At 49.2% G+C, this 26,713-nt stretch overlaps 2 protein-coding genes across 3 annotated transcripts in view; one reads left to right on the top strand and one right to left on the bottom strand.

Moving 5' to 3' along the window:
• Window positions 1-14,124, bottom strand: part of NBAS (NBAS subunit of NRZ tethering complex) — a 352,219-nt gene extending 338,095 nt beyond the window's left edge. For both annotated transcript variants that reach the window (XM_038758591.1, XM_038758650.1), the window contains exons 1-2: window positions 14,025-14,124; window positions 45-99 (exon numbers count right to left, since the gene is read on the bottom strand). In XM_038758591.1, the coding sequence (XP_038614519.1) occupies window positions 45-99; window positions 14,025-14,114 (145 nt within the window). In that variant the 5' untranslated portion in view covers window positions 14,115-14,124. The remainder of the gene's footprint in view (window positions 1-44; window positions 100-14,024) is intronic.
• Window positions 14,113-14,637, top strand: LOC119927208 (uncharacterized PE-PGRS family protein PE_PGRS3-like). Its single transcript, XM_038745736.1, has 2 exons — window positions 14,113-14,414; window positions 14,481-14,637. Exons 1-2 carry the CDS (start codon window positions 14,113-14,115, stop codon window positions 14,635-14,637), a joined length of 459 nt encoding a protein of 152 aa, XP_038601664.1.
• The last annotated feature ends 12,076 nt before the right edge of the window (window positions 14,638-26,713 follow it).

The following is a 26,713-nucleotide window of genomic DNA, read 5'->3' as shown; positions in this document are numbered from 1 at the left end:
CTGCACAATAGAAATAAGCATAAATCGGGAAAAGCTGCATTTACCTGTAATTGCTTTGCTGATGAGCAAGGAAGCCCCATGTTTTCTGTTGCCTCTAGGCTGTAAGTATAAACATAAAGTGTGAAATATTTGAATCGTGGCAAAATCCAGTTCCTTTCAATAAAGTATGTGACTATTTTAGTTTCTCCCCTTTGATTTCCACAACTTTATTCGCACTGTGAAATCCCGTTTACTAAGATAACGACGACTTGGATCATATAATCAGATTTATCTCCATCATGTCTTTCTCCAGTTTCCCCTTCCAAATTCCTCTAAATTTTTACTTCTTTATTTCTCTAAGTCGTCTCTAATTGTCCTTTTATTCTAATCTCTTCAGAAAAAGCACGCGTGCTTCTTTCGAGAAAACTGGAAATTTCTCATTGGCTTTTCCCATTTCCCAGCGCTCTTCCCTTTAGTGAATCCAAAATGCTATTGCCTATTTTAGACAATTCTGTTTTCCCCGCCGATGTGTCCCAGTGGATTTCAAGTGAGTAAAAATTAGTCCTAGTCATCCTGTCCCACAGCCTTCATTCATCTCCATCGATTTCATCGCTTCCGTCTAATTTCCACGTCTCCTTCTTAATTATGCCATGAGTACAGGAAAATCCACAGCCCTTATCCCTTACTATAATTTCCTCAAAACAAATTCTTTGAAAATACGTTCCCTAGTCCCCTAATCAAATGGGAGAAAAAGAGGGAGGGATTCATCTTCCCTACCCCAGTGTTTGCGTATATGTATGTATATATTATGTATATAGAGAAGCAGCGTGGCTCAACGGAAAGAGCACGGCCTTGGGAGTCAAAGGACATGGGTTCCAATCCCGGCTCTGCTGTGACTTTGGGCGAGTCGCTTCACTTCTCTGTGCCTCGGTTTCCCTCATCGGTAAAATGGGGATGAAGACTGTGAGCCCCACGTGGGACAACCTGGTCACCTTGTATCCTCCTCAGCGCTCAGAACAGTGCTCGGCACACGGTAAGCACTTAATACCACAATTATTATTACTATATGTATATATACACATACTCGGCACACAGTTAGCACTTAAATACCACAATTATATACACATACATGTATACATAGTATATATACGTATATAATCTACATTTCTCTTTTTGGATTGTAAACCGTCCAAAACCGGGAGCTGTACTTTGAAGAAGTCTCACTCTCGGACAGCTAAATAAATACCCGGGAAAATCGATACCGGGAAAACATCTCAAGAGCGCAGTAGGTGAAAAGTCTTAAAGATTAACCTGAATCGAAAATGAAATGGCTGAAAACAGCCGTAACGTTTAGGGGGGAAATCAGAGACGTGGGAAAAGGACAATGACTAACGCCGGTGTGGATGAAAACCCTGGTGACCCACGGCTAAGCGGAGGTTGTCTGGTCAATTTGTCGCAAAACTCTTCCTTTTTAACCCATCGATCGTGACATCTTGAGTGCTAACTTCATTCGGTCGTATTTATGAAGCGCTTTCTGCGTGCAGAGCACTGTTCAAAGCAGAAGCAGCTTACTGTCTAGAGGACTACACATTTCATCATCATCATCATCAATCGTATTTATTGAGCGCTTACTGTATGCAGAGCACTGTACTAAGCGCTTGGGAAGTACAAATTGGCAACATATAGAGACAGTCCCTACCCAACAGTGGGCTCACAGTCTAAAAGAGTGGGCTCACAGTCTAAAAGAGTGGGCTCACAGTCTAAAAGATACTCGGATGCTACTTCTAGACTGTGAGCCCACTGTTGGGTAGGGACCGTCTCTAGATGTTGCCAACTTGGACTTCCCAAGCGCTTAGTACAATGCTCTGCACCCAGTAAGCGCTCAATAAATACGATTGAACGAAGGAATGAATAAAACACAAGCCAGCCCTGGTCCCGACTTGATCGCTCACCTATCCTACCCGCTCCATGACCCTGAAATCAGACGATTTCACAGCACTGCTACTATGCTGACTCGAGCACTCACCAAATAATAATAATAATAATGGCATTTATTAAGCGCTTACTATGTGCAACGCACTGTTCTAAGCGCTGGGGAGGTTACAAGGGGACCCTTTTAGACTGTGAGCCCCCTTTTAGACTGTGAGCCCACTATTGGGTAGGGACTGTCTCTATGTGTTGCCAATTTGTACTTCCCAAGCGCTTAGTCCAGTGCTCTGCACATAGTAAGCGCTCAGTAAATACGATTGATGATGATGATGATGATCAGGATGTCCCATGGGGGGCTCACCATCTTCATCCAGGAGATGAAGGAGGAGAATTTGCACATACAGGAGAATTTGTACTCCACGCCCAACGGACTCTGGCCTAAAAGCCTGCAGGCCTGAGAGAGGAATGAAGGTTTGGTGGGGAAACAGGGGGAAAAGAGCATTTGTAATAATAATAATAGTAATAATCATAATAATGGCATTTATTAAGCGCTTACTATGTGCTAAGCACTGTTCTAAGCGGTGGGGAGGTTACAAGGTGATGAGGTTGTCCCACGGGGGGCTTACAGTCTTCATCCCCATTTGACAGATGAAAGAACTGAGGCCCAGAGAAGTAAAGAAGTGGCTCAGTGGAAAGAGCCCGGGCTTTGGGGTCGGAGGTCGTGGGTTCAAATCCCGGCCCTGCCGCGTGTCAGCTGTGCGGCTTTGGGCAAGTCACTTCTCTGGGCCTCAGTTCCCTCATCTGTAAAATGGGGATGAAGACCGTGAGTCCCATGTGGGACAACCTGATCACCTTGTATCTACCCCAGCGCTTAGAACAGTGCCTTGCACACAGTAAGCGCTTAACAAATACCAACATTATTATTATTATTATTATTAAAGTGACCTGTCCAAAGCCACCCAGTTGACAGATGGCGGAGTCGGGATTTGAACCCGTGACCTCCGACTCCAAAGCCCGGGCTCTTTTCCACCGAGCCACGCTGCTTCTCAGCTCTCTGTACGGTACAGGGGTGAGCGCTCAATAAATAGGATCGGCTGACCGTGTGGCCTCTTAGGGCTCTAAATAATAATGGTAATTGCGGTTTAAGCGCTGGGGTAGATACAGGAGAATTTGAACTCCACGCCCAATTGACTCTGGCCTAAAAGCCTGCAGGCCTGAGAGAAGAATGAAGCGCTTAGTACAGTGCTCTGCACATAGTAAGCGCTCAATAAATATGATTGATTGATTGAAACAGGGGAAAAAGAGCATCTGTCGTCAAAAATGGTCATTTTTCTCGTAGCCCGAAGCTTGTGGGGAGGTTGGAGGCTTTTGGCTGCCTCCTGGCTGAATCAGGGGGCCGCGGTGTATTGGACGTCACAGGGAGAAGCCCTCCCTTCCCCCTGCCCCCCCCCCCCGCAATTAGCTCCAACTATAAATATTGTTGCCACCTTGTACATCCCAAGTGCTTAGTCCAGTGCTCTGCACACGGTAAGCGCTCAATAAATACGATTGATGATGATGATTGACTGAATGAATGAATGATCTCCCCCTTTTAGACTGTGAGCCCACTGCTGGGTAGGGACCGTCTCTATATGTTGCCAACTTGTACTTCCCAAGCGCTTAGTACAGTGCTCTACACACGGTAAGTGCTCAATAAATACGATTGATGATGATAATGATGATGATTGACTGAATGAATGAATCCCCATTTTACAGATGAGGTAACTGAGGCACACCCAATTAGCTCCAACTATAAATACTGTTGCCACCTTGTACATCCCAAGTGCTTAGTCCAGTGCTCTGCACACGGTAAGCGCTCAATAAATACGATTGACTGAATGAATGAATGAATCCCCATTTTACAGATGAGGTAACTGAGGCACACCCAATTAGCTCCAACTATATTGTTGCCACCTTGTACATCCCAAGTGCTCAGTCCAGTGCTCTGCACACGGTAAGCGCTCAATAAATACGACTGACTGAATGAATGAATCCCCATTTTACAGATGAGGCAACTGAGGCACACCCAATTAGCTACAACTATAAATATTGCTGCCACCTTGTACATCCCACGTGCTCAGTCCAGTGCTCTGCACACGGTAAGCGCTCAATAAATACGATTGCCTGAATGAATGAATGAATGCCCATTTTACAGATGAGGTAACTGAGGCACACCCAATTAGCTCCAGCTATAAATATTGTTGCCACCTTGTACATCCCAAGTGCTTAGTCCAGCGCTCTGCACACGGTAAGCGCTCAATAAGTACGATTGACTGAATGAATGAATGAATGCCCATTTTACAGATGAGGTAACTGAGGCACACCCAATTAGCTCCAGCTATAAATATTGTTGCCACCTTGTACATCCCAAGTGCTCAGTCCAGTGCTCTGCACACGGTAAGCGCTCAATAAATACGACTGACTGAATGAATGAATGAATCCCCATTTTACCGATGAGGTAACTGAGGCACACCCAATTAGCTCCAACTGTAAATACTGTTGCCACCTTGTACATCCCAAGTGCTCAGTAAAGTGCTCTGCACACGGTAAGCGCTCAATAAATACGATTGACTGAATGAATCCCCATTTTACAGATGAGGCAACTGAGGCACACCCAATTAGCTCCAACCATATTGTTGCCACCTTGTACATCCCAAGTGCTCAGTCCAGTGCTCTGCACACGGTAAGCGCTCAATAAATACGATTGACTGAATGAATCCCCATTTTACAGATGAGGCAACTGAGGCACACCCAATTAGCTCCAACCATATTGTTGCCACCTTGTACATCCCAAGTGCTCAGTCCAGTGCTCTGCACACAGTAAGCGCTCAATAAATACGACTGACTGAATGAATGAATGAATCCCCATTTTACCGACGAGGTGACTGAGGCACAGAGAAGTGACCTGTCCACAGTCACCCAGCTGACAGTTGGCGGAGTCGGGATTTGAACCCATGACCTCTGACTCCAAAGCCCGGGCTCTTTCCACTGAGCCACGCTGCTTCCCCAATCCCACCATAACTACCGCCTCGGCCTCCCTTTTTCAGTCCATCCTTCCCTCTGCTGCCCCGACCATTTTTCCACAAAAACCATTGGATTCAGGTCTCCCACCTCCTCCAAAGCTTCCAAAACCGAAAAATCCTTCGCCACTAAGCAGGCGCTGTACTAAGCGCTGGTGCGAATCCCAGCAGATGGGGTTGGACACGGTCCCTGTCCCTCGTGGGGCTCACGGTCTCAATCCCCATTTTACAGATGAGGTAACTGGGGCACGGAGAGGCAAGGTGACTCACCCGAAGTCACACAGCAGACAAGTGAGAAGCGGCGTGGCTCAGTGGGAAGAGCCCGGGCTTTGGAGTCGGAGGTCACGGGTTCAAATCCCGGCTCCGCCAACTGTCAGCTGGGTGACTTTGGGCGAGTCACTTCACTTCTCCGGGCCTCAGTTCCCTCATCTGTAAAATGGGGATGAAGACTGTGAGCCCCCCCGTGGGACAACCTGATCACCTTGTAACCTCCCCGGCGCTTAGAACAGTGCTTTGCACATAGTAAGCGCTTAATAAATGCTATTATTATTATTATTATTATTATTATTATTATTATTATTATTATTGGTTCAAATCCCGGCTCCGCCAATTGTCAGCTGGGCGACTTTGGGCAGGTCACTTCACTTCTCTGGGTCTCAGTTCCCTCATCTGTAAAATGGGGATGAAGACTGTGAGCCCCCTGTGGGACACCCTGATCGCCTTGTAACCTCCCTGGTGCTTAGAACAGTGCTTTGCACATAGTAAGCGCTTAATAAATGCTATTATTATTATTATTATTATTATTATTATTATTATTATTATTATTATTATTGGTTCAAATCCCGGCTCCGCCAATTGTCAGCTGGGCGACTTTGGGCAGGTCACTTCACTTCTCTGGGTCTCAGTTCCCTCATCTGTAAAATGGGGATGAAGACTGTGAGCCCCCTGTGGGACACCCTGATCGCCTTGTAACCTCCCTGGTGCTTAGAACAGTGCTTTGCACATAGTAAGCGCTTAATAAATGCTATTATTATTATTATTATTATTATTATTATTATTATTATTATTATCATGGGTTCTAATCCCGGCTCCGCCAATTGTCAGCTGGGTGACTTTGGGCAAGTCACTTCACTTCTCTGGGCCTCAGTTCTCTCATCGGTAAAATGGGGATGAAGACTGTGAGCCCCCCGTGGGACAACCTGATCACCCTGTAACCTCCCTGGCGCTTAGAACAGTGTTTTGCACATAGTAAGCGCTTAATAAATGCTATTATTATTATTATGGGTTCTAATCCCAGCTCCGCCAACTGTCAGCTGGGTGACTTTGGGCGAGTCACTTCGCTTCTCTGGGCCTCAGTTCCTCATCAGTAAAATGGGGATGAAGACTGTGAGCCCCCCCGTGGGACAACCTGATCACCTTGTCACCTCCCCGGCGCTTAGAACAGTGCTTTGCACATAGTAAGCACTTAATAAATGCTATTATCATTATTATTACTATTATTATTATTATGATTATTATTATTATTATTATTATTATTATTATTGGTTCAAATCCCGGCTCCGCCAATTGTCAGCTGGGCGACTGTGGGCAAGTCACTTCACTTCTCTGGGCCTCAGTTCCCTCATCTGTAAAATGGGGATGAAGACTGTGAGCCCCCCGTGGGACAACCTGATCAGCTTGTAACCTCCCTGGCGCTTAGAACAGTGCTTTGCACAAAGTAAGCGCTTAATAAATGTCATTATTATTATTATTATTATTATTATTATGGGTTCAAATCCCGGCTCCGCCAATTGTCAGCTGGGTAACTTTGGGCAAGTCACTTCACTTCTCTGGGCCTCAGTTTCCTCATCTGTAAAATGGGGATGAAGACTGTGAGCCCCCCGTGGGACAACCTGATCACCTTGTAACCTCCCCGGCACTTAGAACAGTGCTTTGCACATAGTAAGCGCTTAATAAATGCTATTATTATTATTATTATTATTATTATTATTATTATTGGTTCAAATCCCAGCTCCGCCAATTGTCAGCTGGGCGACTATGGGCAAGTCACTTCACTTCTCTGGGCCTCAGTTCCCTCATCTGTAAAATGGGGATTAAGACTGTGAGGCCCCTGTGGGACACCCTGACCGCCTTGTAACCTCCCCGGGGCTTAGAACAGTGCTTTGCACATAGTAAGCGCTTAGTAAATGCCATTATCATTATTATTCTTATTATTATTATTACTATTATTATTATGGGTTCTAATCCCGGCTCCGCCAATTGTCAGCTGTGTGACTTTGGGCAAGTCACTTCACTTCTCTGGGCCTCAGTTCCCTCATCGGTAAAATGAGGATGAAGACTGGGAGCCCCCCCGTGGGACAACCTGATCACCTTGTAACTCCCCGGCATTTAGAACAGTGCTTTGCACATAGTAAGCGCTTAATAAATGCCATTATTATTATTATTATTATTATTATTATTATTATTATTATGGGTTCAAATCCAGGCTCCGCCAATTGTCAGCTGTGTGACTTTGGGCAAGTCACTTCGCTTCTCTGGGCCTCAGTGACCGCATCTGTAAAATGGGGATGAAGACTGTGAGCCCCCCGTGGGACAACCTGATCGCCTTGTAACCTCCCTGGTGCTTAGAACAGTGTTTTGCACATAGTAAGTGCTTAATAAATGAGATTATTATTATTATTATTATGGGCTCAAATCCCAGCTCCGCCAACTGCCAGCTGGGTGACTTTGGGCAAGTCACTTCGCTTCTCTGGGCCTCAGTTCCCTCATCGGTAAAATGGGGATGAAGACTGTGAGCCCCCCGTGGGACAACCTGATCGCCTTGTCACCTCCCGGGCGCTTAGAACAGTGCTTTGCACATAGTAAGCGCTTAATAAATGTCATTATTATTATTATTGGCTCAAATCCCAGCTCCGCCAATTGCCAGCTGGGTGACTCTGGGCGAGTCACTTCACTTCTCTGGGCCTCAGTTCCCTCATCTGGAAAATGGGGATGGAGACTGTGAGCCCCCCGTGGGACAACCTGATCGCCTTGTCACCTCCCCAGTGCTTAGAACAGTGCTCGGCACACAGTAAGCGCTTAATAAATGCCATCATTATCATTATTATTATTATTATTATTATTATTATTATTATGGGTTCAAATCCTGGGTCCGCCAGCTGCCAGCTGGGTGACTTTGGGCAAGTCACTTCACTTCTCTGGGCCTCAGTTCCCTCATCGGTAAAATGGGGATGAAGACTGTGAGCCCCCCGTGGGACAACCTGATCACCTTGTATCCTCCCCGGTGCTTAGAACAGTGCTTTGCACATAGTAAGCGCTTAATAAATGCCATTATTATTATTATTATTATGGGTTCTAATCCCGGCTCCGCCAATTGTCAGCTGGGTGACTTTGGGCAAGTCACTTCACTTCTCTGGGCCTCAGTTCCCTCATAGGTAAAATGGGGATGAAGACTGTGAGCCCCCCGTGGGACAACCTGATCACCTTGTAACCTCCCCGGTGCTTAGAACAGTGCTTTGCACATAGTAAGCGCTTAATAAATGCCATTATTATTATTATTATTATGGGTTCTAATCCCGGCTCCGCCAATTGTCAGCTGGGTGACTTTGGGCAAGTCACTTCACTTCTCTGGGCCTCAGTTCCCTCATAGGTAAAATGGGGATGAAGACTGTGAGCCCCCCGTGGGACAACCTGATCACCTTGTAACCTCCCCGGCGCTTAGAACAGTGCTTTGCACATAGTAAGTGCCTAATAAATGCCATTATTATTATTATTATTATGGGCTCAAATCCCAGCTCCGCCAATTGTCAGCTGGGTGACTTTGGGCAAGTCACTTCGCTTCTCTGGGCCTCAGTTCCCTCATCGGTAAAATGGGGATGAAGACTGGGAGCCCCCCGTGGGACAACCTGATCGCCTTGTCACCTCCCCGGCGCTTAGAATAGTGCTTTGCATAGTAAGCGCTTAATAAATGCCATCATTATTATTATTATTATGGGTTCGAATCCCTGCTCCGCCAACTGCCAGCTGTGTGACTTTGGGCAAGTCACTTCGCTTCTCTGGGCCTCAGTTCCCTCATCGGTAAAATGGGGATGAAGACTGGGAGCCCCCTGTGGGACAACCTCATCACCTTGCATCCTCCCCGGCACTTAGAACAGTGCTTTGCACATAGTAAGTGCTTAATAAATGCCATTATTATTATTGTTATGGGTTCAAATCCCAGCTCCGCCAACTGCCAGCTGGGTGACTTTGGGCAAGTCACTTCGCTTCTCTGGGCCTCAGTTCCCTCATCGGTAAAATGGGGATGAAGACTGTGAGCCCCCCCGTGGGACAACCTGATCGCCTTGTCACCTCCCCGGCGCTTAGAATAGTGCTTTGCACATAGTAAGCGCTTAATAAATGCCATTATTATTATTATCATTATTATTATGGGTTCGAATCCCTGCTCCGCCAACTGCCAGCTGTGTGACTTTGGGCAAGTCACTTCGCTTCTCTGGGCCTCAGTTCCCTCATCGGTAAAATGGGGATGAAGACTGGGAGCCCCCTGTGGGACAACCTGATCACCTTGCATCCTCCCCGGCGCTTAGAACAGTGCTTTGCACATAGTAAGTGCTTAATAAATGCCATTATTATTATTGTTATGGGTTCAAATCCCAGCTCCGCCAACTGCCAGCTGGGTGACTTTGGGCAAGTCACTTCGCTTCTCTGGGCCTCAGTTCCCTCATCTGTAAAATGGGGATGAAGACTGGGAGCCCCCCATGGGACAACCTGATCACCCTGTAACCTCCCCGGCGCTTAGAACAGCGTTCTGCACATAGTAAGAGCTTAATAAATGCCACTAGAAAAAAAAAAAGACCCCCGATCAGCTCTCCCCCTCCTACCTCGACCTCCCCGATTTGCAAACTACCTCCCCACCCAAACACGGAAGAGCTCCAGGGGCAACGGCGTCGCCTGCCTCCCCGCCGACCCCACGCCCATCCCCTCCTGCCAAAGGAGCAGCGTGGCTCGGGGGAAAGAGCCCGGGCTTGGGACTCCTCAGAGGTCCTGGGTTCAAATCCCAACTCCGCCACTTGTCAGCTGGGTGACCCTGGGTAAGTCACTTCGCTTCTCTGGGCCTCAGTTCCCGCATCTGTAAAATGGGGCTGAAGACTGTGGGACAACCTGATCATCTTGCATCCCTCCCGGCGCCAAGAACAGCGCTCGGCACATAGTAAGCGCTTAAAGTTCTCGTCCCGGCTCCGCTACGTGACTGCCGTGTGACCTTGGGCGAGTCATTTAACTTCTCTGACCCTCTCGGTGACCTCACCGGTAAAATGGGGATGAAGACTGGGAGCCCCCCGTGGGACCACCTGATCACCTTGGATTCCTCCCCAGCGTTTAGAACGGTGCTCAGCACATAGTAAGCGCTTAACAAATGCCATCATTATCATTATTCTTCTCTGTGCCTCAGTTTCCTCATCTGTTAAAGGGGGATAAGGACTGGGAGCCCCACGGGAAACCACCCGATCACCTTGCCTCCCCCCCGCCGCAGCGTTTAGAACAGTGCTCGGCACATAGTAAGTGTTTAACATAATGCCATCATTATTATTATCCATCTATTCATTCAATTGCATTTATTGAGCGCTTACTGTGTGCAGGGCACTGTACTAAGCGCTTGGGAAGTACAAGTTGGCATTACTCTCTGTGCTTCAGTTTCCTCATCTGTTAAAGGGGAATAAGGACTGGGAGCCCCACAGGGGACCACCTGATTACCTTGTATCCCCCCCCCCAGCGCTCAGAACAGTGCTCGACACATAGTAAGCGCTTAACAAATGCCATCATTATCATTATTATTCTCTGTGCCTCAATTTCCTCATCTGTTAAAGGGGGGTAAAGACTGGGAGCCCCACGGGGGACCACCTGATTACTTTGTATTCCCCCCAGCGCTTAGAACAGTGCTCGGCACATAGTAAGCGCTTAACAAATGCCATCATTGTCCTTATTATTCTCTGTGCCTCAGTTTCCTCATCTGTTAAAGGGGGATAAAGACTGGGAGCCCCCCGGGGGACCACCTGATTACCTGGTATCCCCCCCAGCGCTCAGAACAGTGCTCGGCACATAGTAAGTGCTGAACATAATGCCGTCATTATTATTAGTCCCACGGGGGCCAACCTGATCACCTTGTATCTACCCCAGCGCTTAGTACAGTGCTTGGCACATAGTAAGTGTTTAACAAGTACCAACATTTATTATTATCATTACTATTATTATTTATTACTATTTATTGAGCGCTTCCTGTGTGCGGAGCACTGGACTGAGCACTAGGGAAGCACAAGTTGGCAACAATCAGTCAATCAATCAATCGTATTTATTGAGCGCTTACTATGTGCAGAGCACTGTACTAAGCGCTTGGGAACATAGAGAGAGCTGTGTGGCTCAGTGGAAAGAGCCCGGGCTTTGGAGTCAGAGGTCATGGGTTCAAATCCCGGCCCCGCCAACTGTCAGCTGGGTGGCTTTGGGCAAGTCACTTCAGTCCTCTGGGCCTCGGTTTCCTCATCTGTCAAATGGGGATGAAGACTGGGAGCCCCCCGTGGGACAACCTCATCACCTTGTCACCTCCCCGGCGCTTAGACAGTGCTTTGCACATAGTAAGTGCTTGATAAACGCCGTCATTAGTAGTAGTAGTAGTAGTATTAACAGATGCCATCATTCTTCTTCTTCTTCTTCTTCTTCTTCTTGACTTAGCGCTTAACAACTGCCATCACTGTGATGATGATTGTTTGTACATATTTATTACTCTATTTATTTTACTTGTACATATCTATTCTATTTATTTTATTTTGTTAGTATGTTCTGTTGTGTTGTCTGTCTCCCCCTTTTAGACTGTGAGCCCACTGCTGGGTAGGGACCGTCTCTACGTGTTGCCAACTTGGGGTTCCCAAGCGCTTAGTACAGTGCTTTGCACACAGTAAGCGCTCAATAAATACTTTTGATTGATTGATTGCTCCATAAATACGATTGATTGATTGATTGATTGATTCTAGACTGTGAGCCCACTGTTGGGTAGGGACCGTCTCTATATGTTGCCAACTTGGACTTCCCAAGCGCTTAGTACAGCGCTCTGCACACGGTAAGCGCTCAATAAATACGATTGATTGATTGATTGATAGTTCTTATCCGGCCCGACTTGAGGGATGAGGTGGCTGGGCAGGGCAGCCGAGGCCCGCTCCTCCTTCACTCATTCATTCATTCATCCATCCATCCATTCAACCAACACTATCTATTGAGCGCTTTCTGTGTGCGAAGCACTGTACTGAGCGCTCGCGAAGTACAAGTTGGCAACATAGAGGGAGCAGCGTGGCTCAGTGGAAAGAGCCCGGGCTTTGGAGTCAGAGGTCATGGGTTCAAATCCCGACCCCGCCAACTGTCAGCTGGGTGACTTTGGGCAAGTCACTTCGCTTCTCTGGGCCTCAGTTCCCTCATCTGTAAAATGGGGATGAAGACTGGGAGCCCCCCGTGGGACAACCTGATTACCTGGTATCTACCCCAGCGCCTGGCACATAGTAGGCGCTTAACAAATACCAACATTAGACTGTGAGCCCACAGTTGGGTAGGGACTGTCTCTATATGTTGCCAACTTGTACTTCCCAAGCGCTTAGTACAGTGTTCTGCACATAATAAGCGCTGAATAAATACGATTGATGATGATGATGATTATTATTATTATTATTATTTATTACTATTTATTGAGCACTTCCCGTGTGTGGAGCGCTGGACTGAGCGCTCGGGAAGTACAAGCTGGCAACACAGAGAGCGCAGCGCGGCTCGGCGGAAAAGAGCCCGGGCTTTGGAGTTGTCGGAGGTCTTGGGTTCAAATCCCGGCCCCTCCAACTGTCAGCTGGGTGACTTTGGGCAAGTTACTTCACTTCTCTGCGCCTCAGTTCCCTCATCTGGAAAACGGAGATTTAGACTGTGAGCCCCACGAGTGACAACCTGATTACCTTGTATCTACCCCAGCGCCTGGCACATACTAGGTGCTTAACAAATACCAACATTATTATCATTATATTATTTATTACTATTTATTGAGCGCTTCCTGTGTGTGCAGCACTGTACTGAGCGCTCGGGAAGTACAAGTTGGCAACACAGAGAGAGCAGCGTGGTTTGGTGGAAAAGAGGCCGCGCTTTGGAGTCGTCGGAGGTCCTGGGTTCAAATCCCGACCCCGCCAGCCGTCAGCTGGGTGACTTGGGGCAAGCCACTTCGCTTCTCTGGGCCTCAGTTCCCTCATCTGTAAAATGGGGATGAAGACTGGGAGCCCCCCGTGGGCCAACCTGATTACCCTGTATCTACCCCAGTGCCTGGCACATACTAGGCGCTTAACAAATACCAACATTATTATCATTATATTATTTATTACTATTTATTGAGCGCTTCCTGTGTGTGGAGCGCTGTACTGAGCGCTCGGGAAGTACAAGCTGGCAACACAGAGAGAGCGGCGTGGCTGAATGGAAAGAGGCCGCGCTTTGGAGTCGTCGGAGGTCCTGGGTTCAAATCCCGGCCCCGCCAACCGTCAGCTGGGTGACTTTGAGCAAGTCACTTCAATCAATCAATCAATCAATCGTATTTATTGAGCGCCTACTGCGTGCAGAGCACTGGACTAAGCGCTTGGGAAGGACAAGTTGGCAACATCTAGAGACGGTCCCTCAGTTTCCTCATCTGTCAAATGGGGATGAAGACTGGGAGCCCCCCTGTGGGACCACCTGATCACCCTGTCACCTCCCCGGCGCTTAGACAGTGCTTTGCACGTAGTAAGCGCTTAATAAATGCCATCATCATTATTATTATTATTATTACATTTAACGGACATTACAAAGAGACGGTCCCTACTCCCCAGCGGGCTCACAGGCTCGAAGGGGGAGGGCCGACGCGCGCGCTCCCGACGCGCGCGCTCCCGACGCCCCCTCCCGTCCGCGCGCTCCCGCCGCCCTCCCCGCTGCGCGCGCGCGCTCCCGCCGCCCCCTCCCTCCCTCTCTCCCCGGCGCGCGCCCCCGTCCGCGCGCGCGCGCCCCCCCCCCGCCGACCTGCGCCTCGGCGTCGGGCGGCCACTCGGTGTTGATGAGCAGGTCGTAGAGGATGGGCTCGTCCGAACCCGGGGGCGCCGGCGCTGCCATGCTGGCGGACCCCCGCGGAGACACAGGCCGCGGCGGACACGGCACGGGAGGGGCGGGGCAGGACGTGATTGGTCAGGGCCGGGAGGGGTGGGCGGGGCCTCGGGGGCGGGGACGGACGGGATTGGTCAGGGCCGGGAGGGTGGGCGGGGCCTTAGGGGCGGCGGCGGCCGGGATTGGTCAGGGCCGACATCGGGTGGGGAGGGGGGCAGACAGGGCGTGGACAGCGGGGGTGGGCGGGGCTGTAGGAGCAGGGCCGGCCGGGATTGGTCAGGGCCTTAGGGGCGGGGCCGGCCGGGATTGGTCAGGGCAGGGAGGGTTGGGGGGGGGCAGAAAGGGCGTGGACAGCGGGGGTGGACGGGGCTGTAGGAGCGGGGCTGGCCGTGATTGGTCAGGGCCGGGAGGGGTGGGCGGGGCCTTGGGGGCGGGGACGGACGGGATTGGTCAGGGTCGGCATGGGGGGCGCAGAAAGGACGTGGACAGCGAGGGGGTGGGCGTGGCCGGCGGAGAAGGGGCGGGGCTGTAGGGGCGGGGCCGACCGTGATTGGTCAGGGCCGGGAGGGCTGGGCGGAGCCTTAGGGGCGGGGCCGGCCAGGATTGGTCAGGGCCGGCATCGGGGGGGCAGAAAGGGCGGGGACAGTGGGGGTGGGCGGGGCCTGGGGAGGGGGTGGGGCTGTAGGGGCGGGGCCGGCCGGGATTGGTCAGGGCAGGGCGGTGCAATAAGGGCGGGGCCGGTCGTGGGGGGGGCGGGCAGAAAGGGCGTGGACAGCGGGGGTGGGCGAGGCCGGCGGGAGCGGGGCTGCAGGGGCGGGGCCGGTCGTGATTGGCCAGGGCCGGGAGGGTGGGCGGGGCCTTAGGGGCGGGGCCGGCCGGGATTGGTCAGGGCCGGCATCGGGGGTGGGGGGGAGGGGGGCGGGAACAAAGGGCGTGGACAGCGGGGGTGGGCGCGGCCGGCGGAGAAGGGGCGGGGCTGTATGGAGCGGGGCTGGCGGTGATTGGGCAGGGCCGGGAGGGTGGGCGGGGCCGGCGGTGATTGGTCAGGGCAGGGAGGGTGGGCGGGGCCGGCGGTGACTGGCCGGGCCCGTAGGGGGTGGGCGGGGCCGGCGACCACTGTGAGCCCGCTGGTGGGTAGGGACCGTCTCTAGAGGTTCCCAACTTGTCATTCATTCATTCATTCTTTCAGTCGTATTTCTTGAACGCTTACTGAGTGCAGAGCACTCTACTAAGCGCTTGGGAAGTCCAAGTTGGCAACATCTAGAGACGGTCCCTACCCAACAACGGACTGTATATATGTATACATATGTTTGTACGTATTTATTACTCTATTTTACTTGTACACATTTATTCTATTTATTTTTTGTTACTGTGTTTTGTTTTGTTGCCTGCCTCTCCCTTCTAGACTGTGAGCCCGCCGTGGGGTAGGGACCGTCTCTATACTTGTACTTCCCAAGTGCTATTAATACAGTGCTCTGCACACAGTAAGCGCTCAATAAATACGATTGATTGATTGACTCACAGTCTGAAAGGGGGAGACAGACGACAAAACACAACATATTAACAAAATAAAATAAATGGAATAAACATGGACAAACATATATACAGGATATATATATATATATATATATATATTGTCCTTCCCAAGCGCTTAATACAGTGCTCTGCACACAGGAAGCCCTCAATAAATACGATTAATGAATGAATGAAGGGGCGGGGCCTTAGGGGCGGGGCCGGCCGTGATATTAGGCGGGGCCCGTGGGGGTGGGCGGGGCCTTAGGACCGGGGTCGGCTGTGATTGGTCGGGGGCCCGTGCGGGTGGGCGGGGCCTGCGATGAAGGAGAGAGCCGGTCGTGATTGGTCGGGGCCCGCGCGGGTGGGCGGGGCCTGCGATGAAGGGGCGGTGCCGGTCGTGGTGATTGGTCTGGGCCCGTGGGGTGGGCGGGGCCGGCGACGAAGGGGCGTGGCCGGCCCTGATTGGTCGGGGCCGTGGGAGGGTGGGCGGGGGGCCGGCTGTGATTGGTCAGGGCCCGTAGGGGTGGGCGGGGCGGGAGACGAAGGGGCGGGGCCTTAAGAGTGGTGGGCGGGCCCAAGGAGGGCGGGCGTTCATTCACCCATTCATTCGATCGTAACAATAATAGTAATAATGACAATAATAATAATAGTTAAAGCAATAATAATAGTAATATTAATAACGTTGGTATTTCTTACGCGCCAAGCACTGCGCTATGCTGCGCTAATCCACTCGATCGTATTTATTGAGCGCTTACTGTGTGCAGAGCACTGTACTGAGCGCTTGGGAAGCACAAGTCGGCAACAATCAAGTCCAGGTCATCACTCTGTCCCACGGGGGGCTCGCAGTCTTTAATCCCCATTTTACAGCTGAGGGAACTGAGGCCCAGAGAAGCGAAGTGACTTGCCCAAAGTCACCCAGTTGACAATCAATCGATCAATCAATCAATCAATCATATTTATTGAGCGCTTACTATGTGCAGAGCACTGTACTAAGCGCTTGGGAAGTACAAGTCGGCAACATATAGAGATGGTCCCTACCCAACAGTGGGCTCACAGTCTAAAAGGGGGAGACAGAGAACAAAACCAAACATACTAACAAAATAAAATAAATAGAATAGATATGTGCAAGTAAAATCAATCAATCAATAAATAGAGTAATAAATATGTACAAACATATAGGGATTTGAACCCACGACCTCCGACTCCAAATCCTGGGCTCAATCCTGGCTCTGCCACATGTCTGCTGTGTGACCTTGGGCAAGTCACTTCACTTCTCTGGGCCTCAGTTCCCTCATCTGTAAAATGGGGATGATGACTATGAGCCCCACACAGGACAACCTGATCACCTTGTATCCCCCCCCCAGCGCTTAGAACAGGCCTTTGCACATAGTAAGCGCTTAACAAATGCCATTATTATCATTATTATTATTATTATTATTTCCACTGAGCCACACTGCATACTTACAGAGTGCTGACTGTGTGCCGGGCACTGTACTAAGCGCTTGGTCATCACGCTGTCCCACGGGGGGCCCGCAGTCTTTAATCCCCATTTTCCAGCTGAGGGAACTGAGGCCCAGAGAAGCGAAGTGACTTGCCCAAAGTCACCCAGCTGACAAGTGGCGGAGCCGGGATTTGAACCCACGACCTCTGACTCCCAAACCCGGGGTCTTTCCACTGAGCCACGCTGCATACTTATCGAGTCCTGACTGTGTGCCGGGCACTGTACTAAGCGCTTGGAAAGCACAGTTCTGCAGCAGAGAAAATCCCTACCCAATACAACACAACAGAGTTGGAAGGTACGTTCCCTGATCACAACAAATATTGCCAAATAGGATACTCATCATCATCATCATCATCATCAATCGTATTTATTGAGCGCTTACTATGTGCAGAGCACTGTACTAAGCGCTTGGGAAGTACAAGTTGGCAACATATAGAGACAGTCCCTACCCAACAGTGGGCTCACAGTCTAAAAGGGGGAGACAGAGAACAAAACCAAACATACTAACAAAATAAAATAAATAGAATAGATATGTACAAGTAGAATGAATAGAGTAATAAATATGTACAAACATATATACATCTATACAGGTGCTGTGGGGAAGGGAAGGAGGTAAGATGGGGGGATGGAGAGGGGGACGAGGGGGAGAGGAAGGAAGGGGCTCAGTCTGGGGCTCAGTCATCACCATCATACCCAGGTGTCACAGCTAATATGCAAATATTTCATTACTTGTAGTGGGATAATTTACGTTTAAGAGAAGAATGTTTGTACATATTTATTACTCAATTTATTTCTTTTACTTGTACATATCTATACTATTTATTTTATTTTGTTAGTATGTTTGGTTTTGTTCTCTGTCTCCCCCACCTAGACTGTGAGTCCACTGTTGGGTAGGGACCGTCTCTATATGTTGCCAACTTGGACTTCCCAAGCGCTTAGTACGGTGCTCTGCACACAGTCAGCGCTCAATAAATACGATTGATTGATTATAGGAAGAATCGGGGTACTCAACCTACAGCAGTGGGCAATCATTCATTCATTCAATCGTATTTATTGAGCGCTTACTGTGTGACTTTGGGCAAGTCACTTCACTTCTCTGGGCCTCAGTTCCCTCATCTGTAAAATGGGGATTAAGACTGTGAGCCCCCCATGGGACAACCTGATCTCCTTGTAACCTCCCCAGCACTTAGAACAGTGCTTTGCACATAGTAAGTGCTTAATAAATGCCATCATCATCATCATCATCATTACTGCGTGCAGAGCACTGTACTGAGCGCTTGGAAAGTACAAGTCGGCAACATATAGAAACGGCTCTACCCGACAACGGGTCTAGAAGGGGGAGACTGACAACAAAACAAGTCAGCGCTTAGAGCGGTGCTTTTCACATAGTAAGCGCTTAGCGAGTGCCGTCATTATCATGGCTCATCTTGGCTCATAGTAAGCTCTTAATATTTACTACTCTATTTTATTTGTACATAGTTTTTCTATTTATTTTATTTGTTAATATGTTCTGTTCTCTGTCTCCCCCTTCTAGACTGTGAGCCCGCTGGTGGGTAGGGACTGTTTCTGTTGCCAACTTGTACTTCCCAAGCGCTTAGTACAGTGCTCTGCACCTAGTAAGCGCTCAATAAATATGATTGAATGAATGAATGAATGAAACCAAGTGGATGGGCCCCCCCATTTTTCGGGGTGTCCAGGTCGGAAGGGCCTCGGCCTCCTCTCTGCCCCAGGAGAGACGGGAAGGACCCACGTGTCCAGGGGAAAACAGTTCCTTCACCGTACTCAGCCGGGAGATTTTGGATTTCCCCCCCCTGCCCTTTCCCCATGGGCAGGAATTTGTTGTTAATAATAATAGTAATGATGCCAATCAATCAATCAATCAATCAATCGTATTTATTGAGCGCTTACTGTGTGCAGAGCACTGTACTAAGCGCTTGGGAAGTACAAGCTGGCAACATAGAGAGACGGTCCCTACCCAACAGTGGGCTCAAGCACTGTTCTGAGCACTGGGGTAGAAACGAGGTGATCAGGTTGTCCCACGGGGGGCTCACAGTCTTCATCCCCATTTTACAGATGAGGGAACTGAGGCAAAGAGAAATGAGGTGACTGGCCCGAAGTCACACAGCTGACAATTGGCGGAGTCGGGATTTGAACCCATGACCTCTGACTCCCAAGCCTGGGCTCTTTCCACGGAGCCACGCTGACCTCATTCGTGCCCTCATGATAGTGATTGATATCTGTAAGCTCCTCACTATACTGCCATCATCATCATTATTATTATTAGTATTATTATTATTAAACAGCTTACTGTGTGGAACTCACTGTTCTAAGCACTGGGGGGGTTACAAGGTGATCAGGTTGTCCCACGTGGAGCTCACAGTCTTAATCCCCATTTTACAGATGAGGGAACTGAGGCACCGAGAAATGAAGTGATTTGCCCAAGGTCACACAGCGGACAATAGGCGGAGTCAGGATTTGAACCCATGACCTCTGACTCCAAAGCCCGGGCTCTTTCCAAGGAGCCACGCTGACCTCATTCGTGTCCTCATGATACTGATTGATATTTGTAAGCTCCTCGCTATACTGCCATCATCATCATTATTATTATTATTATTATTATTATTATTATTATTAAAGCGCTTACTGTATGTGACGCACTGTTCTAAGCGCTGGGGGGGATACAAGGTGATCCGGTTGTCCCACGTGGAGCTCACAGTCTTAATCCCTATTTTACAAATGAGGGAACTGAGGCACCGAGAAGTGAAGTGACTTGCCCAAAGTCACCCAGCTGACAAGTGGCGGAGCCAGGATTAGAACTCATGACCTCTGACTCCCAAGCCCAGGCTGTTTCCACTGAGCCACGCTGGTGTAGTAATAACAAGCATAATAATAATAATAATGGTATTTGTTAAGCACTTACTACGTGCCAAGCACTGTTCTAAGCGCTGGGGAGATGCAAGGTGATCAATCAATCAATCGTATTTATTGAGCGCTTACTGTGTGCAGAGCACTGTACTAAGCGCTTGGGAAGTACAAGTCGGCAACATCTAGGGACGGTCCCTACCCAACAGTGGGCTCACAGTCTAGAAGGGGGGAGACAGAGAACAAAACAAAACAAAACATATTAACAAAATAAAATAAATAGAATATGTACAAGTAAAATAAATAGAGTATTAAATACGTAAAAACATATATACATATATACAGGTGCTGTGGGGAAGGGAAGGAGGTAAGATGGGGGGATGGAGAGGGGGACAAGGGGAAGAGGAAGGAGGGGGCTCAATCTGGGAAGGCCTTCTGGAGGAGGTGAGCTCTCAGTAGGGCCTTGAGTAGGGCCCAGAGCTGAGAACAGTGCCTGGCACATAATAATAATAATAATAATAATAATGGCATTTATTAAGCACTTACTATGTGCAAAGCACCGTTCTAAGCACTGGGAAGGTTACAAGGTGATCAGGTTGTCCCACGAGGGGCTCACAGTCAATCCCCATTTTACAGATGAGGGAACTGAGGCCCAGAGAAGTGAAGTGACTTGCCCAAAGTCACACAGCCGACAGGCGGTGGAGGCGGGATTTGAACCCACGACCTCCGACTCCAGAGCCCAGGCTCTTTCCACTGAGCCACGCTGCTTCTCACATAGCAACCTGTTACCAATTTGTAACATAGCATACATAACATAGCAAAATGTTGCCAATTTGTACTTCCCAAGTGCTTAGTACAGTGCTCTGCACACAGTAAGTGCTCAATAAATACTATTGATGATGATAGCAAGCGCTTAACAGATACCATGAAAAAAAACAAAAGGAAAGAAAAACCACGGGCACACAGTCCGGGGCTTTGGGGTGGAATACAATAATGGGGGGGGAAAGACGGATCTGACTCCCCCAGTGACCTCCCTTTCCCAGAGCCGGCCCAAATCCCGCCCTTTCCGGGACCTTTCCTTAAACCATGAGCGGAATTCCAGCCAGATCCAGCTCCCTTCCAGCCCTGGATATTCCTCAGTGAGAAGCAGCATGGCTCAGTGGAAAGAGCCCGGGCTTTGGAGTCACAGGCCATGGATTCAAATCCCGGCTCTGCCGACTGTCAGCTGTGTGACTTTGGCCAAGTCACTCAACTTCTCTGGGCCTCAGTTACCTCATCTGTGAAAGGGGGATTAAAACCGTGAGCCCCCCGTGGGACAACCTGATTAACCTGCAACCTCCCCAGCGCTTAGAACAGTGCTTTGCACATAGTAAGCGCTTAACAAATACCATCATTATTATTATGTTTTAATTTTGAGGCTCCTACGCATCTCGGCAGGCTTAATTCGCAACATTTGTCTGGCTTTCCTCTTTCCGCCTGGAGTCCTGAAGCCCAAAGGGGCGAAGTGGTTGGCATATTATTCTATTTATTTTATTTTGTTAGTATGTTTGGTTTTGTTCTCTGTCTCCTCCTTTTAGACCGTGAGCCCACTGTTGGGTAGGGACTGTCTCTATATGTTGCCTCCTTCCCTTCCCCACAGCACCTGTATATATGTATATATGTTTGTACATATTTATTACTCTATTTATTGATTTATTTTACTTGTACATATCTATTCTATTTATTTTATTTTGTTAGTATGTTTGGTTTTGTTCTCTGTCTCCCCCTTTTAGACCGTGAGCCCACTGTTGGGTAGGGACCGTCTCTATATGTTGTCTCCTTCCCTTCCCCACAGCACCTGTATATATGTATATATGTTTGTACATATTTATTACTCTATTTATTGATTTATTTTACTTGTATATATCTATTCTATTTATTTTATTTTGTTAGTATGTTTGGTTTTCTTCTCTGTCTCCCCCTTTTAGACTGTGAGCCCACTGTTGGGTAGGGACTGTCTCTATGTGTTGCCGACTTGGACTTCCCAAGTGCTTAGTACAGTGCTCTGCACACAGTAAGCGCTCAATAAATACGATTGATGATGATGATGATGATGACTTGTACTTCCCAAGCGCTTAGTACAGTGCTCTGCACACAGTAAGCGCTCAATAAATACGATTGATTGATTGATTGATTGGCAGAGTTTCTTCAACAAGTACCATCAGCATAACTCACCGAGGCCGATGAGCACTTCCAGGCGTCGGGCTCGGAAGAGAGGGTGACATTCACGCTGCTTCGCAAGTCAACTCCCGGGTCACAAATCGCCTCACCGGCTGGCCGGCTTCTAGTAATCAATCAATCAATCAATCGTATTTATTGAGCACTTACGGTGTGCAGAGCACTGTACTAAGCGCTTGGGAAGTCCAAGTCGGCAACATATAGAGACGGTCCCTACCCAACAGTGGGCTCACAGTCTAGAAGGGGGAGACAGAGAACAAAACATATTAACAAAATAAAATAAATAGAATAGATATGTACAAGTAAAATAAATAGAGTAATAAATATGTACAAACATATATACAGGTGCTGTGGGGAAGGGAAGGAGGTAAGGCGGGGGGGAAAGGGCGAGGAGGAGGAGAGGAATAATTAATAATAATTAATAGTATTATTAATATATTATGCCTCTAACGTTGATGTTCTGGAAAGATTAGGATTGATCACATTCCTACCTGTCCTTAGAACACAAATACTAGGATGGAGAGGAGTCAAGGGTTTGTCAGCAGTATAGTCAGTGGGCAAATGTACCGAGTGAAAGGAGATTGTGCTTGAGAAACAAAATGTTGTTGGAGTCCCAAACTAGCATTTACGAAAGCAAGGATCAGGAAATGATCACAGCAGCTGCCGCAACTCAAATGCTGAAAAATTTCTTCCTTCTACCTTTCTAAGAATCAATCAATCAATCAATAATAATGATGACATTTATTAAGCGCTTACTATGTGCACTGTTCTAAGCGCTGGATAATTAGGTCTGCCGAGAAAGCGGGATCCCTTAGAAATTCACTCTCCCTGCCCCTTGTCCCATTTCCCCAACACATCGAGAATATTGTACTTTATGGCTGGGAGATCCATCTCTCTGGAATAATGGCTTTCGGGGAGCAGCGGACGGTGAACACGGGGGCAGGGAGAAGGATGCAGCAGCCTGTTAGGCCCGAGCCATTTGGGAGAGTTTATCTGAGAGGGATTGTGGAAAACAAATGGATAATTCTGCTTGGGAGCACCACAAAGTCAACCCTCGGAGCTGGTTAACGGGAAAGGAGTAAAATTGGAAGGGGCTAAGCCAACATAATAATAATAATAATTCTGGTAATAATTCTGGTAACAATAATAACAATAATAGTCCCCAGCGCTTCAAACAGTACTTTGCACATAGTAAGCGCTTAATAAATGCCATTATTATTATTATTATTACTGGCATTTATTAAGCGCTTACTGTGTGCAAAGCACTGTTCGAAGCGCTGGGGAGGTTACAAGGAGATCAGGTTGTCCCACGGGGGGCTCACAGTAATTCTGGTACTTGTTAAGCGCTGATTATGTGCCAAGCTCTGTTCTAAGCGCTAGGATAGATACAAGGTGAGCTTGGACAGGGTCCCTGTCCCCCAAGGAGTTCACAGTTCATTCATTCAAACGTATTTATTAATAATAGTAGTGATAATGACGGCATTTATTAGGCCCTTACTATGTGCAAAGCACTGTTCTAAGCGCTGGGGAGGTTACACAGTGATCAGGTGGTCCCACGGGGGGCTCAAAGTCTTCATCCCCATTCTACAGACGAGGGAACTGAGGCCCAGAGAAGTGACTTGCCCAAAGTCACACCTTTGGCAACCTGTTGTGAGGAGATGTTAGCAGGAGACAACGCCCACACAGGATGGGGTCGTTTTAGACAGGGCGTAGCCGCTTTGATTAGAAGCAGTTTGGCTCAGTGGAAAGAGTCAAAGGTCATGGGTTCAAATCCCAGCTCCGCCAACTGTCAGCTGTGTGACTTTGGGCGAGTCACTTCACTTCTCTAGGCCTCAGTGACCTCATCTGTAAATTGGGGATGAAGACCGTGAGCCCCCCGTGGGACAACCTGATCACCTTGTAACCTCCGCAGCGCTTAGAACGGTGCTTTGCACATAGTAAGCGCATAATAAATGTCATCATTATTATTATTTGATCAGTGTCAGCCCTCCTCGATTACGCCATTCTTCACATACCCTGCCGTTTAGCTCTGCCTACAATGGAGTCGATCATGCTAAGCCTTTAGTTAGGGAAAATGCAGTCAATGCCGCTTCTGCTGGAGTACGCGGCTAGGGTGGACAACAGCTCACAGTCTTCATCCCCATTTTACAGATGAGATAACTAAGGCCCAGACAATAATAATAATAATTATTATTATTATAATGGCATTTATTAAGCGCTTACTATGTGCAAAGCACTGTTCTAAGTGCTGGGGAGGTTACAGTGAGCCAGTCACGCGCTGGAACAAATCTTCTCATGCACATTTAACATTCTGATATTCAGTTGAGAAGCAGCATGGCTCAGTGGCAAGAGCCTGGGCTTTGGAGTCAGAGGTCATGGGTTCCAATCCCGGCTCCGCCACTTGTCAGCTGTGGGACTTTGGGCGAGTCACTTCGCTTCTCTGTGGCTCAGTGACCTCATCTGTAAATGGGGATAAAGACTGTGAGCCCCCCCGCGGGACAATCTGATCGCCTTGTAACCTCCCCAGCGCTTAGAACGGTGCTTTGCACATAGTTATAAGCGCCTAATAAATGCTACTATCGGCATTTATTATTATTGGCAGAGAAGCACCGTGGCTCAGCGGAAGGAGCTCGGGCTTTGGAGTCGGAGGTCACGGGTTCAAATCGCAGCTCCGCCAACTGTCAGCTGTGTGATTTTGGGCAAGTCACTTCACTTCTCTGGGCCTCAGTTCCCTCATCTGTAAAATGGGGATCAATCAATCAATCAATCGTATTTATTGAGCGCTTACTATGTGCAGAGCACTGTAGTACTGATGAAGACTGTGTGCCCCCCGTTGGGACAATCTCATCACCTTGTAACCTTCCCAGCGCTTAGAACAGGGCTTTGCGCATAGTAAGCACTTAACAAATGCCATTATTATTATTATTACAGGGTGATCAGGTTGGCCCACTCTGGTTGTCCCACTGGGGGCTCACAGTCTTAATCCCCATTTGACAGATGAGGGAACGGAGGTTCAGAGAAGTTTAAGCGACTCGCCCAAGGTCACACAAGTGACAAGGGGCGGGGTGGGGATTTGAACCCACGACCCTCTGAGTCCCAAACCCAAGCCCTTTCCACTGAGCCACGTGGCTTCGATTCATCATCATCATCATCATCAATCATATTTATTGAGCGCTTACTGTGTGCGGAGCACTGTACTGAGCGCTTGGGAAGTCCAAGTTGGCAACATCTAGAGACGGTCCCTACCCAACAGTGGGCTCACAGTCTAAAAGGGGGAGACAGAGAACAAAACCAAACATAATAACAAAATAAAATGAATAGAATAGATATGGACAAGTAAAATAGAGTAATAAATATGTACAAACATATATACATTTACACAGGTGCTGTGCGGAAGGGAAGGGGGTAAGGTGGGGGGATGGAGAGGGGGACGTTCAATCGTATTTATTGAGCGCTGACTGTGTGCAGAACACTGGACTAAGCGCTAGGGAGAGGACAAATCGGCAACATGGAATAATGAAGGCAGGTGTTAAGGTTTCACTGTGTGCGAAGCGCTGTACTAAACGCTGGACACATAGCTTCGTGGGGCTACTACAGGGCAGCAGTAGGCCGAAGGACGTGTGGCGGCGCATGCGCAGTAGCCGGGGACGGGGGGCGGGGCATGCGCAGTAGCCAGAGGCGGGGAGTGGGGCATGCGCAGTAGCCGGGGGCGGGGAGGGGCGGGGAGCGGGGCATGCGCAGTAGCCGGGGGCGGGGAGCGGGGCATGCGCAGTATCGGGGGCGGGGGGGGCGGGGGTTATGCCCAGTAGTCAGGGGCGGGGAGCGGGGCACGTGCAGTAGCAGGGCGGGCGGGGCATGCGCAGTTAAAAAAAAAAACCAATCGTATTTATTGAGCGTTTACTGTGTGCAGGGCACTGTACTAAGCGCTTGGGAAGTCCAAGTTGGCAACCTATAGAGACGGTCCCTACCCAACAGTGGGCTCACAGTCTAGTAGGGGCAGACAGAGAACAAAACCAAACCTAGTAACAAAATAAAATAAATAGAATAGATATGTACAGGCAAAGTAAATAAGTAAATAGAGTAATAAATATGTATAAACATACATATAGGTAGCCAGGGGCGGGGAGCGGGGCATGCGCAGTAGTCAGGGGCGGGAGCGGGGCCTGCGCAGTAGCCGGGGAAGGGGGCGGGACATGCCCAGTAGTCAGGGACGGGGAGCGGGGCATGCGCAGTAGTCAGGGGCGGGGAGCGGGGCCTGCGCAGTAGCCGGGGAAGGGGGCGGGGCATGACCAGTAGTCAGGGACGGGGAGCGGGGCATGCGCAGTAGCCAGGGAAGGGGGGACGGGGCATGCGCAGTAGTCGGGAGGGGCGGGGCATGCGCAGTAGCCGGGGGAGGGGGGCGGGGCATGCGCAGTAGCCGGAGGCAAGCGCGGTAATCGGGGGTGGGGGGGGGAGGTAGGAACCTTTTGTCCGTCGGCTCGGCGTCGGGCCGGCCCCTTCCGGGCGGCGCACA

The sequence above is a fragment of the Tachyglossus aculeatus genome, chromosome 1 (genome assembly GCF_015852505.1).
Source record: "Tachyglossus aculeatus isolate mTacAcu1 chromosome 1, mTacAcu1.pri, whole genome shotgun sequence".
In the NCBI taxonomy this organism is placed as follows: Eukaryota; Metazoa; Chordata; class Mammalia; order Monotremata; family Tachyglossidae; genus Tachyglossus; species Tachyglossus aculeatus.
The sequence above is the reverse complement of the archived record's forward strand: the minus strand, read 5'-3'. Positions and strand labels throughout refer to the sequence as shown.